The sequence below is a fragment of the Quercus lobata genome, chromosome 5, assembly GCF_001633185.2.
Source record: "Quercus lobata isolate SW786 chromosome 5, ValleyOak3.0 Primary Assembly, whole genome shotgun sequence".
Lineage (NCBI taxonomy): Eukaryota > Viridiplantae > Streptophyta > Magnoliopsida > Fagales > Fagaceae > Quercus > Quercus lobata.
This window is the reverse complement of record NC_044908.1, coordinates 41,372,612-41,388,607: the sequence shown is the minus strand read 5'-3', so window position 1 is coordinate 41,388,607 and position 15,996 is coordinate 41,372,612. Positions and strand designations below refer to the sequence as shown.

At 41.3% G+C, this 15,996-nt stretch overlaps 1 protein-coding gene across 1 annotated transcript; it reads left to right on the top strand.

Annotated features, from left to right (window-relative positions):
• Positions 1-2,235: 2,235 nt before the first annotated feature.
• On the top strand, positions 2,236-2,787 carry LOC115990484. Its single transcript, XM_031114311.1, has one exon. It carries the CDS (start codon positions 2,236-2,238, stop codon positions 2,785-2,787), a length of 552 nt encoding a protein of 183 aa, XP_030970171.1.
• Positions 2,788-15,996: the final 13,209 nt, after the last annotated feature.

Below are 15,996 nucleotides of genomic sequence, written 5' to 3'. Positions count from 1 at the left end.
AAAGAATTTCATTAAGGGGGTGCATGATGGGAATGGGGTGTGGCAAGAAGGGGATGAGGTAGTTTTGGCCATGCTAGTGGACTTCTATTCTCACCTCTTCTCTTCTTCTAACCCTCATGATTTGGATCGAATTTTGAGTGGGGTTCAGCTTGTGGTATCTGATGAAATGAGAGCAGATCTTGATAAGCCTTTTTCTAGTGAGGAGGTCGGTCAGGCAATCAGGGAGATGGCCCCGCTAAAAGCTCCAGGATCGGATGGTATGCCACCTCTTTTCTTTCAAACCTACTGGACTGAAGTAAGTATGGATGTTACTCAGGCTGTGCTGTCTTGTTTAAATTCTGGGTCTATTCTCAAATCTATAAATCATACTTTTATTGCTTTGATCCCGAAAGTTAACAATCCTGAAAGAGTATTTGATTTTAGACCTATTAGCCTCTGTAATGTTATTTATAAGATTATTAGTAAGGTGATTGCTAACCGGAGCAAATCCTCCTCAAATTGGGTTTTCAAGAGTCATGGGTGGCTTTGATAATGGAATGTGTTACCACAATGTCTTATTCTATAATGGTGAATGGTGAACCGAAGGGTCTGATCAAACCTTCCAGAGGATTGCGTCAAGGGGATCCCTTTTCTCCTTATTTGTTCCTTTTTTGTGCGGAGGGGCTGAATGCTCTTCTGAGACAAGCAGCGGTAAATGGTGATATCCACGGGTTCTCTTTGTGTCGAAATGGGCCTAAACTTACCCATCTATTTTTTGCAGATGATTGCTTGATTTTTTGTAGGTCTACCTTAGAGGAATGTGCTAAAATCCAAGAGTTGCTTGCTGTGTATGAGGCTGTTTCGGGTCAGATGATTAACAGGGAGAAAACAACCTTATTTTTTAGCAAGAACACAGATGCACAAGCTCAAGAGGCTATTAAAGTGGCACTTAATGTTCCGGCCATCCAGCATTATGAGAAGTACTTAGGGCTGCCATCTTTTTTTGGTAGAAATAAAAGGGCCTGTTTTACACAGATTAAAGAAAGGGTCTGGGCTAAAATGCAAGGTTGGAAGGAAAAGCTTCTGTCTCAAGCTGGTAAGGAAGTGATGATCAAGGCGGTGGTTCAATCTATACCGGCCTACTCTATGGGTGTCTTCAAGCTTCCGGTTGGTCTATGTAAAGATATTGAAGCAATGATTCGTAAGTTTTGGTGGGGTAGTGGTGACTCGAAGAAAATCCATTGGGTAAAGTGGAGTTCTCTTTGCTCCTCAAAATCAATTAGAGGGATGGGGTTTCGGGATCTTCAGAAGTTTAATAATGCAATGTTAGCAAAAAAAGTGTGGCGACTTATTCACCAAAAGGAGACCCTTCTTTTTAAAGTATTTAGTGCAAAATATTTTCGAAATGGCTGTGTTCTTGATGCTCCTATTTCACCAAAATGTTCCTATGCATGGAGGAGTATTTTGCAAGCTCGTGATGTAATAAATAAAGAAGCAATTTGGCGAGTTGGGAATGGGGAATTGATTGATATTTGGAGACATAGGTGGCTACCTGACCTGCACCACAACAAAATTATTTCTCCTCGAGCCAATACCTCTGTAAATCAGGTTAGTGAGCTTTTTGTTCCCCACACAACAACCTGGGACCCGGGTAAATTGGCCCTTTGTTTTTTGCCTTGGGAAGCTGAGATAGTTAGCCAGATTCAGGTCTGTACGGTTAGGGAGGAGGATGTGCTCATTTGGCCGTTGACGGCAGATGGTGAATATAGTGTTCAGAGTGCCTATCACTTTCTTGTTGCTGTCAAGGACTGTCTTGTGCCTAGCTCATCCTCGTTGGCTAATGATCATGCTGTGTGGAAGAAGATTTGGAAGATGAAGGTGCCTAATAAAATCCGGCACTTTATCTGGCGTGCTGCAAAGGACTCGCTTCCTACAAAGGTGAATTTAAAGGCTCAACATGTACCTGTGGATGATGTCTGTGAGGGGTGTGGGGATTACACGGAGTCGACATTGCATTTCCTGTGGCTTTGTGATCAAGCTCAGGCTGTTTTGATGTCAAGTCCGGAGTTCCAGTTTCTGATTTGGAAAGGATGCAGGTCATTTGTTGAACTTTTAAAGCATTTGTTCAATGAAGGGACGGGCTTACAGGTGGCTATGTTTGCCACAATTTGCTGATGTTTGTGGGAGCGGAGAAATCGAATTAGAGTGCGACAAACCTCATGGCAAATTCACAAGATTGAAGACTATGCGTGAATGATGGTCCGTGAATTCTGGGATGCCAATGATCAGGAGCAGCAACAGTCTGTGCGTCGTCCTTCAGCTCGTTGGTCACCTCCACTTGCTGGCACCTACAAAGCTAATTTTGATGCTGCGTTATTTGAAGAGCTGCACTGTGCAGGACTTGGCGTCGTGTATCGAGATCATTCAGGCCAAGTTATTACTGCCTTAAGTCAGAGGATTAGTCTAACCAGTATAGTGGAGATGGCTGAAGCCTTGGCTGCCAGACGAGCTGTGGAGTTTGCCAGAGAACTAAGCCTTTTTGATGTCATATTGGAGGGTGATTGCCTGCAGGTTGTGAGAGCTTTAAATGCTTCTGGTGGGTGCAATACTTTGTATGGCCATGTAGTCAATGAAACTAAGAGGTTAGGGGCAACTTTGAGGCACTGTAGTTACCAGCATGTTGGTCGGCATGGGAATAAATTAGCTCATTGTTTAGCTAGGAGAGCAGTTTCAACTGCAGATATTGATGTTTGGGTAGAAGATCTACCTGGGGATTTGGACGATGTGTTCCAATCCGATTTGTCTTAATTTTTTTTCTATCTTTAATAAAACTACGCTTACATTCTTCTCAAAAAAAAAAAAAAAAAAAAAAAAAAAAAAAAAAAAAAAAAAAATAGTGTCCTTACTACAAAAATCTTGAATTTATAAGTGATTACGAGAAACTTCAATTATGACTTCTTCTTTTTTTTTTTAAGAAAAGCCCAAATTGCAACTTGGCTAGTTATTTAGGAGGTAAGCGGCTAAATTCAAATGTGGCTAATATAAACCATATCATCAAGAATTTTAAATTCATTACAGAAGAAAAATATTTAATTAATCCTTATATTCATTTAGATTTTGTTTTTGTTTATTAGTTATGATGACCGCTGGGATTCTCAAACAAATTCAACCGTTTCAACATTGCTAATTTATTTCTAGATCAAGCCTTTTCAATACCCAACTATTTATAAATTTCAAATTCAAGGGGTGCGCTTCAACATTGCTAATTTATTTGGGTTTGGCTTACCTCCAATACTTTTTTAATTGGATATGTCCTTTTGTTTTAAATATATAATGCCAAATGGTAGTGAGTTTTAATCGCCACATTTTATTTAGTTAGTAGGTGATATGACAGTCTCTCATTAAAACAAAAGGAGATTCCAGTTAAAAAAATACTAAAAATAAGCCAAACCCAATTTATTCTAGATCAAGCCTTTTCAATACCCAACTATTCATAAATTTCAAATTCCAATATCTAGGGGTGTTCGTAGTGTAATGCGGTGTGATTTTTGGTCATTTTTAGAATCACACTTTACGGTGTGGTTTTGCCAAAACCATAACTGTACCGCACCTCATTTTTATGGTCACATGTTCAGTGTGGTGCGATTTAAAATTTAGCCAAAACCATAACTGCAACACATCTCATTTTGCAGTTACATGTGCAGTGCGGGGCATAAGATGCAATTTGAAGCTTGTATATTTTTCAAATTTTGGGCTTTTCCTACCCAGCCTAAAGTTGATTTTTTCCTTTTGTTTTGGGCCAAGTTTTAAACTATTGAGCTAGTTTTTCTTTATTTTGGGCTGGCTTTTCTAATCAATACTTGTTAGGGTTATTAAACTTTTTTTTTTTTAAACTAGGGTTATTAAACTATTAATAATATATTTAATATTTAAAAAAATAAACATATTAATATATAACGAGGGTGTGGTATGGTGCGGTTTGTGTGGTTTTTTTTATTATAAAACCGCAAACTGCACTGCACTATGCGGTGCGATGCACTGTTAATTGCGGTGCAGTGCGGTTATGCCATTTTGTTGGTGGTTTTGATACAATTTTTGTGGTTTGTGCGGTTTTGCGGTTCAGTGAACACCCATCTATTGTTTGCTCTTTTCTTTTTCCCATTGTTTTTACCTTTTTTATGTACTTTTTAAAATTATGCAATAAGGAGAAGGAGGAAAATATGGAGACGATGATATAGATAAAATTAGTTTAGCTCATTCTTTTCAAATATTTGGAATTTTTTTTTATAGTTACTTATTAAGTTTTTATTGTTCTTGATCTGTTGCAATATAATATTTGTATGTTTTTTTTTTTTTTATTCTAAGGATTTATACTAACTTCTTATTGATGATTTTTTTTCAAGGATTTGTCTTTCATTTATAGATTTTAATATGATTTTTGTAATTTGATTTTGATCCAAGGAGATTTATACATTGGCATTTGTGGTCATGGCACAAATGAAATGGTGTTGAGCTTAAACTACTAATTAAGGTAAAACTCATCCATGTTCTTCATTTTTCTTCTTCATTTTATGTCTTTTTGTTCCTATGAGAGTCTTAGGTTGTTTCAAATGAGCAATGATCCTTCTTATGATTTTCTGTTTATTGGTTTTGCAATATGTGATTTGATCCTTGACCCAATAAAGCTTGGAATTGTCATGAAATGGACTTTTTTTCTTCAATAAAATGAATAAAACATCTCCCTATAGGCTCATGTATGTATTCACACTTGTATTTTGTGCAATACTCTATAGGTTGTTTGGTGAATGATTGTTAATCATTCATTTTCTGTATTTCTATTTAATTCATTTCTAAAAATGCTACTTTTTTTTTAAATTTTTTTAATACAAGATATAAATTCTACTCTAACTTAATTTAAGTATATATGTGTGTAAAACTCATTCTTGAAAACTTGAACCTAGGTCCTTACCCCCCACATCTCACAAGCATTTAATACTTGCAGAATGACTATCATGCCGAAGGTGCGCAGTGGTACATTTTTTTTTTTTTACATTGCCTGATTTATAAATTTAATAGATCATGTGAGTTAACTCTTACATAATAAAGAAATACAATTCATTTTTAGCTAAAAAACTAGCAAACACAATATCATTCAATTAATAATTGATATGAAAATTAAAACCCACATGAAATTTCATGAATAGAATTAAAGTAATTTACAAAATTTTTTTTTTCATATGATGTATAATAAAACAAATAACAATAAAGCAACACTCCTATATCAAGTGGTGCGCGTTGCGCCCACAGTAACATTTCAAGGTTTATGTCACTAGCAAGAGAAAGAAAAAAAGAAAAAAGAAAGAAGGTTGTTCATATATTTCAAGCAATGATATGAGATCTAATAAAACAAAAAATATATTATATTTAAGCCAGTTACAAGAATTATACCCTTATATGTATATCTCATATGTTCAATGCGTTCTATTTTTGACAATGATAAGGATAAAATTGTAATGTTAAAATGAAAAGGCATAAGGCAATGCCCCAAAACCCGTCAGTCTCACTTGTGCTCTTAGGCAAGCAATGGCAGTAGGAAGTCTACGGCTTTCCCTCGAGGCTGACGGGAGCACCCTGGGCAACTAAGATGGAAAGCTGACGACAATAAGCTGAAGGGGATACGCGAGGCTCTGACAGTTCTGATATGGCATTACTTGGTCTCCACACATGCGTGATTAAGGAAATATATTGTGCTCCATATTTAGTGCTAATCAAAATGACTCCTACAAGGAAAGAGCTCCGCAAAATATGCTCATGGAGACTCCTATAAGGAAAGATCTTTAAGCCAAGGAAGAGATGTCAATCCTCTACTACTATAAAAGCCCCAATACCCTCACTAACCAAGGTACGCCTAATTTATCCCAGCTCTGACGCTCTAGAGTTGTGAGAAATTCTAACTTAACCTTCGGAGGGTATTTTGCTGGCACCACACCGGTGCTCTCCGTTAGGTCTTCACTTTTTGTATTGTGCAGGTGTTGTTTCAAGCATGTGAGGACTATGTGACTTATTGTTGATTTTTCGACATCATCAGTTGGTGCCATCTGTGGGGAACCTTAGCTACTTATAAGCCATACTATCGCTTCCCGGACAAAGAGTTGCATGAACGCCCTCAGAGGACGAGTATCCAGGGACCTCGACGACTTGGTCCACCGAACCGATTCACCATTCACTATGTCTGTCAATTCATACCCCCTCCCACTGAAGTTTTGTATGCCCTAGGTAGAAAGCTATGACAGAGCTAAAGACCTTCTAGATCACGTAGAATCCTTCAAGACCCTAATGCAACTTTAAGGGGTCGTAGACGAAATTATGCATAGGGCCTTCCCTACTACGCTAAAGGGGTCGGCATGAATTTGATTTAGTAAGCTGACGCTTAACTCTATCAATACTTTTAAGGAGTTAAGCGCCCAGTTTGCCTCACACTTTATTGGGGGGCATAGGTATAAGAAATCCATTGCATGTTTAATGAGCATCAAGCAACAAGAGAATGAGACGTTGAGGTCTTACATAGCTCGCTTTAACAAAGAAGCACTTTTAATCGATAAGGCCGACGATAAGATACTTGTATCCGCATTCACCAATGGGTTGTGGAAGGGTAAGTTTCTATTTTCATTATATAGGAACGACCTAAAGACTATGTCAAATATGCTTTACAGGGTGACCAAATACATGAATGTTAAAGACGCGTTTCTGGCCCGAGAGTAGTGGCCTGAGAGGAGAAGCCCAAGAAGAGAGAAAGATAGGAGGACACATGGTAGGACAAAGGGTGGAAGATGGCGAGAATTAGAGAACGAAGGGATAACAAGCATTCCAAGCCCCTTGTGCAGAAGTTCACGAACTTCACCTCACTGACTACCCTGATCGACCAAGTCCTGATGCAAATCAAGGATGAGGGAGCCCTAACCTTCCCCGGCAAGCTGAAGGGAGATCCCAACAAGCAGTCTAGAGACAAATACTACCATTTCCACCATGACCATGGTTATGATACAGCCGACTGCTATGACTTGAAACAGCAAATCGAAGCCCTCATTAGGCAAGGGAAGTTACAAAAGTTCGTCAGTAGAGAGAGTGGATCCGCCCCAAGAGCAGGTTCCCCGACGGGACAATGAGGGCCCAAGGCCACCCTTGGGTGACATAAGGATGATTGTGGGAGGCACGGCGACTACTGGTTCGTCTAAAAAGGCTTAAAAGACTTACCTTAGAATAGTTCAAAACACTCAACTAACGAGCGCCGTCCCAAAGATGACGCAGATCAACAACCCCGTTGTTGGCTTCTCAGAAGAAAATGCTCGACGTCTTCACCACCGATATGATGATGCACTCGTCATTAGCATCCGGATAGGTGACTATAACACGCATCAGGTCTTGGTCGATAGCAGAAGCTCCGCAGACATTCTCTATTACCTAGCGTTCCAACAAATGCGGATTAATAGAGAAGATCTAGTCCCAACCAACGCTCTACTTGTTGGATTTGGAGGAACAAAAGTATACCCCCTCAGCGTAGTCACGTTACTTGTAACGGTTGGAGATTACCCTGAGCAAATCACTAAGGACATCACTTTCCTGGTAGTCAATTGCTCATCCGCTATAACGTCATCTTAGGATGACCTACCTTCAACTCGTGGAAGGCTATAACTTCAACCTACCACTTAATGATCAAATTCCCCATCGACTATAGGGTAGGGGAAGTGTGAGGAGATCAAATAGCTATGCGAGAATGTTATATCGCGATGTTAGAGATGGACGACCATCTATAGAACATGAACATAGAAGAGCAGCGGACGATGGTGGAACCAATAGAAAGACTAGAGGAGATACCCCTCGACGACTCTAGACTAAATCAGACCACAAGGATCGGCACCCTTGCCAGCCTGACGGTTCACCAAAAGCTCACAACTTTTCTCAAAGCGAACCAGGATGTATTCGCTTAGAGCCATGAATACATGCCAGGAATCAACCCCTCGGTCATGGTACACAGGCTGAATGTATCGCCTTCTTTTCCACCCATCCGTTAGAAGAAGCAGGTATTTGCACAGGAACGAGACTGAGCAATAGTAAAAGAAGTTGGCAAATTGCAAGAGGCAGGCTTCATCAGAGAAGTATACTACCCCAACTGGTTGGCAAAAGTAGTAATGGTCAAGAAAGCCAACGGGAAATGGAGGATGTGCGTAGACTTCATGGACCTGAACAAAGCATGCCTTAAGGATAGTTACCCTCTCCTTCGAGTCGACGTACTAGTAGACTCTACAGCTCAGCACCAGCTACTGAGGTTCATGGACGCCTTTTTGGGTTATAATCAGATCCGAATGGACGAGGCGGGCCAGGAGAAGACTTCGTTTGTTACCAGCCAAGGTCTCTTCTACTACAAAGTGATGCCATTCGGCCTCAAGAACGCAGGCGCGTCGTATCAAAGGCTCATGAACAAGTTGTTCGCAAACCAAATCGGGAGGAATGTCGAAGTCTACATTGACAACATGCTAATAAAAAGCCAAAGGGAGGATGACCATCTAGAGGATCTCAAGGAAACATTCAACACCCTTCGCTTTTGCAACATGAAACTCAACCCGAGTAAGTGTGCCTTCGGGGTAACAGTAGGAAAGTTCCTAGGATTCATGGTGTCTCAAAGGGGTATTGAAGCCAACCCTGACAAGATTCAGGCCATAGTAGAAATGGCACCCCTAAGGAACGTGAAAGAAGTGCAAAGCCTCAACGGCAAAGTAGCAGCATTGAATAGATTCGTATTGAGAGCAACGGATAAGTGTCTACCGTTCTTCCGCATGCTGAAAAAGTCTTTTGAGTGAATGGCCGAGTGTCAGCAAGCGTTCGAGGATCTAAAAGCCTACCTCTCTTCCCCACCGCTATTAAGTCTCTCACAACCTGGGGAAGAACTTTTCCTCTATTTGGTTGTCTCCCCGACAGTCGTCAGTGCAGCCCTAATTAGGGAAGAAGACAAGGTTTAAAAGCCTGTGTACTACGCCAACCGAGCACTTCATGGTGTAGAGGAAAGATGCCCACCCATGGAAAGCTCACCTTAACCTTAGTTACAGTAGCCTGAAAACTCAAACCATACTTTCAAACCCATATGGTGATCGTCCTAATCGATAAGCCTTTACGATGGGCAGTGAGCAACCTGAAAGTTGCTGGTCAATTAGCACTATGAGCAATAGAGCTGAGTGAGTTTAACATCCAGTACCGCCCACGCACTGCCATCAAGGGATAGATCGTCGCTGACTTCATAGAAAAGTTCACCAATGGGGAAGACAAGGAGGTAGATAAGTGTTTTCAATGGAGTATTCATACAGACGGGTCGTCCAACAGGCAGGCCGGCAAAGCAGGTATCGTGCTTCTTTCTCTTGGAGGAGATAAGATTAAATGTATGGTCTGCCTTGACTTCCCTACCACCAATAATGAAGCAAAGTATGAAACTCTAGTGGCGGGACTCAACCTCGCCAAAGTGATAAGGGCCGTAAGCGTGGTTCTTTATTGCGACTCTTAGGTCGTCACCAACCAAGTGAACGGGGATTACAAATGTAAGGGCGAAAGGATGAAGAAGTACCTGGAGCAAGTAAGGAGAAGGGTGGACGACCTACAGGCCAAGATCATCCAAATCCTCAGAGGAGAGAATGAGTAAGCCGACCGCCTTGCCAAGGCCGCTTCAGCGGAACATATGATCACCCTTAATAATGTACTTTCTTTTGTTCAGCTTGCTCCACTAATAGATTCCATTGATGTGCAGGAGATAGGTTCTGTAGACGACTAGACCACACCATTAGTCTCCTACTTGAAAAATGGCGTCTTACGAGACGGGAAGGAGATCGCAAGAAAGTTAAAGTTCCAAACAACGCGATTCATTTTAATAAAGGACGTCTTATACAAAAGAGGTTTCTCCCACCCATACCTAAGGTGTTTGTGTCCTGAAGAAGCAGATTATGTTATGAGAGAAGTCTACGAAAGGATCTGTGGGAACCACTCAGGGTCGCGGTCATTAGTACACAAACTTGTTTGAGGGGGGTACTACTAGCCCACCATGCAGAAGGATACTCAGACTTATGTCAAAGCCTGCGATAAGTGTCAAAGGTTTAGCAATGTCATCAGATAGCCGCCCGAAGAGTTGACCCCAATGATAGCCCCATGGCCGTTCACTCAGTGGGGATTAGACATCATGGGGCCATTCCCGATAGCAATATAGCAGTTAAAGTTCCTCATAGTGAGCATAGACTACTTCACAAAATGGGTGGAAGTTGAAGCCTTGTCCACCATTACGAAGAAGAACATGGAAAATTTCATCTAGAGATACATCGTATGTAGATTTGGGATCCCTAGAGTCTTAGTCTCAGACAACGAGAAACAATTCGACAACAACTCTTTCCGGGATTTTCGTTCGTAGTTGGGGATCAGAAATCACTACTCCTCCTCCGCCCACCCTCAAGCTAACGGACAGGTGGAAGTCATGAACCAATCCTTGCTCAAAATTATCAAGACTCGGCTCGAGGGGGCAAAGGGTATATGGCCCGAAGAGCTGCTAAGCATACTGTGGGCATACATGACAACAACAAAGACACCTACAATAGAGACACCATTTCGACTAACATACCGGAGCGAAGCAATCATCCCAGTCGAGGTCGAACTCACAAGCTATAGGGTGGACAATCATGATGAAAGCAAGAACGACAAGGCTATGCATCTACAGCTCGATCTAATTGACGAAGTCAGGGTGACAGCCAATCAAAGACTTGCATGGTACCAGGACCGCATGGCCAAGCACTACAATTCCCGAGTCCAACACAGAGACTTTCAGGTTGGAGATCTTATTCTAAGAAAAGTCATGGGCACTGCTAGAGACCCTACCCATGGGAAGCTCGGCCCCAACTGGGAAGGACCCTACCGAATCACGTCATGGCAGAGGAAAGGCACCTACCACTTGGAGGCATTGGACGGACGGAAACTGCACCATCCATGGAATGGCGAGCACCTGTAGAAGTACTACTAGTAGAGAGGATGGCATAGAAAGCAACACACTTTTACTTCTAGTTTACCTTAGTTAATTCTAGTTATGCTCCTCAGTTATTCCATTTACTTTACTTTTTGCTACAATGCTCTTTTAAAACCCAAAGGGCAGGTCTTTTTCCTTTAAAGAACTACTTTTCCTATGAATGCATGGCTTATCATAATAAGAGTAGTTTATTCAAGTATGTAAAAGGTGTCTACCTACAAAAAATCATTAAGTCCATAGAGTGGAAGAGTTTATCATCAAGTCCACAAAGTGGACGAGTTTATCATTAACGTCCATAAAGTGGACTACTTTATTAAGTCCATAAAGTGGACAACTTCATCCCAGAAGGATGAAAAATCATTGAGTCCATAGAATGGACGAGTTTATCATCAAGGCCACAAAGTGGACGAGTTTATTATTAACATCCACAAAGTGGATGACTTTATTAAGTCTATAAAGTGGACGACTTCATCCCAAGAGGATGAAAAATCATTAAGTCCATAGAGTGAACGAGTTTCTCATTAAGCCCACAAAGTGGACGAGTTTATTATTAATGTCCAGAAAGTGGACAACTTTGTTAAAGTCCATAAAGTGGACGACCTCATCCCAAAAGGATGAAAAATCATTAAGTCCATAGAATGAACGAGTTTATCATTAAAGTCCACAAAGTGGACGAGTTTATTATCAATGTCCACAAAGTGGACGACTTTGTTAAAGTCCATAAAGTGGACGACCTCATCCCAGGAGGATGAAAAATCATTATCCATAAAGTGGACGACTTCGTCCCAAGAGGATGAAAAATTATCGTCCATAAAATGGACGAGCTTATCATTGAGTCCACAAAGTGGACAAGCTTATTAGTAATACCCATAAAATAGACGACTGTGTTAAGTCCTCAAGGTGGACGAGTTCGTAAAATTGATGAGTTTATCCACCAAAGGACATGACTAGTATTATTAAAAGGTTTCCAAGGCGACAGTTTTAATATAAAGTTCCTGAATGAATAATTCTACTGAAAAGGGAGATTGAGATTGTTTAAATCCATTAAACAAAGGGACAAACAAATTCAAATATGTCCATGAAATATACGAATACAGGACATAAGGATGTCTCAAGGCTATAAAGTTCATAGGGTGACGAGTTTACTACAGGACAAGTTTGTCCTAGTTCACCAAAAACAAACATATCCTTGCATACAAGCATGAGAAATAAAGATACAAGTGCCAACTAGTAGAAAACTAGACAATGTTAAAGACAACGGGCATAAGATATCGTATATAAAATGAAGTCATTACAAATAGAGCCCAAAAAACACTAGGGCATTTAAACATTGTTTGAAAATTAAATGAAATATACAAGTTACAAAAAAAATAAGGCTAGGGCTAAACAACAGGAGCGTCATTCAGAGTCTCGTCATCTTTATCTTGAGTAGGAGGGTTCTCCACGTTTAAGAGCTTAATGGACGGGTTGGAAGTGGTGACGGGAGGATTCACAGCAAGTTGAGCAAGGACGACGCCATCATCCTTGGGAGGGAGATCTGACTCAGTAGAGTCGTCACTCTTACCAATGACAGCATCGCTAGCAGGTGTTGACGGCATGGGTCATCCATGGTAATCCCGGATAGATCCAAGTCTGGGAAGGAGGATGCGACTTGTTTAAGGCAGTCTTTAAACCCAGTACCATAATATTCAACACAGGAGTCGATGAATGATTGCGATGCCTTGAATTCTATAACGGCGTCAGCCCCAACCTTCTCCACCTACCGGCGCAAGGTCAACAGCTATCCCTACAGCGTCTCCTTCTAACGACCTGCCTCCTCCAACTTCTCCTTTGTCTCCTTCAGCTTACCATTTAGAGTACGGAGGGCATCCTTTTATTGCTCCTGCTTATTCAATAAGTTTGTATTATACTTCCTAACTTGGGTGACGACCCTTTCCTTGGCAACACATCGGTCCTGAAGTGCCTTAACACGCACCAAGGCCTAAAAAGGATATAGTTGTCAGTTAATGAACAAAAAGAAACGGGATAAAATTAACCAAGAAAGTAAGCTTACCCAAGTAAGGTCAAAAAGAGCTGACGCCCCCAGCTCCTTCGTCCTTAGCTCAGCACAGAGCTCCACATCCGTCGGCTTCATAAGGGATCCCACTTCCTTGATGGCGTAGTCCTTGTGGGTGAGAAGGCGACGGGGTCCCTCAACGACGGGACCAGTCGAAATCATCATTCCCTTACCCGCGCCGCAACTTGACTTGAGGGGTGATTTCTTCTTGGGGTGTGCATCCCCAGGAATGACGGCTGCCTTTTTAAGAGGATGATCGTCCTTCCCGTCAGCCTTACTTTTGGTCGAACCCTTAGAGACGGCCTTGGGGGCTGACGAGGACGCCCCCTCCTTTCCCTTGGCTCTCCTTTCCTCCTCTTTATTACGGGCAGCAGTTGCCTTCACCCTTTGCCTAGCTGCCTCCATTTCTGCAAAAGACAACAAACGTGCATTAGAAAAACAGACGACAAGAATAAAACTGACGGGGATGGTAGAAAATCTACTTACAACGACGAGAGTATTCATCCAATCTACGAGCTTTAGGCGTTGGTTTCGGGCCCCCGCAGTATGAATAAAGAGTGTCAAGGGTGACTAAGTCCCTACACTTTCGTTGCTTAAATGGGATATCGAGAACTCGATGGATGAATTCCTTCTGCTCGTCAATTATGTGAGGACAAGCACTGGCTAAAAAGAGAAACAAAATGATGACATTAAAGCACTTCGAAAATAAATGAAATAATAGAAGCAAAGGCTAATGGGCTAAAAACAAATAAAAGCCATTGAAGCTAAAACCTGAGTCTTTAACTATTCCCCAGGTATTGTTAAAACCATAGGGCATTGTAACCCATTCTTCTGGACAGCATACCCAATCTGTCTCCTAAATAAAAAAGGTATCTACTTTTCTATCTCCTATTAGAGTCTAGCATATCAGACACAAGTCTTAAGTCCTTCTTTCGGATAGCGAAATGATATATCCCCTAGGAAGAGACGATGTGCTAGGTTTTGTAGCAGTAGAAGAACTTGTCTAATGAAAGCTGATGGTTCCCACCACTTAGACGACTCCAAAGGATCTCAGCACTTATGAAGATCCTTCAAGCGTTTGGAGCGATTTGGCTGACCAACAATCCCATGAAATCAACCAGCTGACGGTGCAAGGTCGTCAGTGGTAGTCTTAGTCCCGTAGCAAACATAACGTCATACATGCCGACGTTTGCGGTCCTCCCTGAGTAGCATCTTTCGTTTTTTCCAAGGAGACAGATTGGGATATGGTTTGAGATCTGGTAACGAGTACGTAACTCCTTAAAGACCCTATTACTCATCTTTGGTAGAAATTTATTGTGGTCCAATTTTCGGGAAGGATGAAGGGACGGTTGCCTCCAAGACTTCCTGAGGTTCCCTCATAGGATTCCTCATCACCTTCATCTCCATCTCCGTCACTCTCTCTCTCCTCAACTTCACCTTCCCCATTTACCACTTCTTCCTCACTTACTATTTCTTCCTCACCTTCCTCTCCATAACTTCCAACTTCTTCGTCAGGAGATTGGGCTGATGTTTCCCTCTTTGACGACTAGGAGAAGCTTTCAGGCCCATGACTTGAACCAAAGACCTCGTCGTAGCCTGCTCCTTTGCAGACTGACGACTGCTTACTCGATGCTTCTTTAGACATTTGACTACCTGCAAGCGATGGATTCATTCTAAGAACCTAAGTTGATGGCCTCACTACTGAATCAATTAACCAGAATGAAAAATACAAGGCAAAAGAAAAGTAAAAAAGAGAAAAATTACAAGTAAAAGTCTCCTCGGAAAAAAGGGACAGCGTTATAGTAATGATCGTAGCAAGAGTGACGCGATCAGCAGGCTGACGGAGGTGAAAATCACAAGGTGACGAGCTCTTTCTCAAAGATTAGCAAGGTTGAAATGAGAGAAATGAGGGAAGGAAACGAAGTATATATAAGGGAAAATATGCACGGAAGATGAAGCGACGCCCTCATCTAGAAGCGAAGTCAATTAAGATACGCCACGTGTTCAGGCATTTAATAATGGCTGCTCAAGGAGTCCCCCATAAATGATTTTCTCTCTCTTGTCTAAACAAAAGAAAATTAACAATAAAACTCAACTCCGTAACCCGTCAGCTCAAGCTAACGAGGCTATGGAGTATGGGACAGCTGATAAGGATAAAATTGTAATGTTGAAATGAAAAGGCATAAGGCAACGCCCCAAAACCCGTCGGTCTCACTTATGCTCATAGGCAAGCAATGGTAGGAAGTCTACGACTTTCCCTCAAGGTTGACGGTAGCACCCTGGGCGACTAAGAGGGAAGGCTGACGACAATAAGCTGAAGGGGATACGCGTTTAGTGCTTGAATAAGGAAATATCTTAGTTGAAGGGGATGTGGCATTACTTGGTCCCCACACATGCTTGAATAAGGAAATATCTTGTACTCCACATTTAGTGCTAATTAAAAGGACTCCTACAAGGAAAGGGCTCCGCAAAATGCACTCATGGAGACTCTTATAAGGAAAAGATCTCTAAGCCAAGGAAGAGATGTCAATCCTCTACTACTATAAAAGCCATAATACCCTCACTAACCAAGGTACGCATAATTTACCCCGACTCTGACACTCAAGAGTTGTGAGAAATTCTAACTTGACCTTCGGAGGGTATTTGGCTGGCATCACACTGGTATTCTCCGTTAGGCCTTCACTTTTTGTGATGCGCAAGTGTTGTTTCGAGCACATGAGGACCATGTGACTTACTGTTAGTTTTTTGGAATCATCAGACAAAATATGTTACATACCTTGCATGGTAATCCATTAAAGATTGTAAAATTAATTTGCATTTAATTAATTTATTTTCTAAGTAATTTTTAAATCACAACATGTGTAATGAAAAAGATTTTTCCATTCTTCTCAAAAAAAAAAAAAAAAGATTT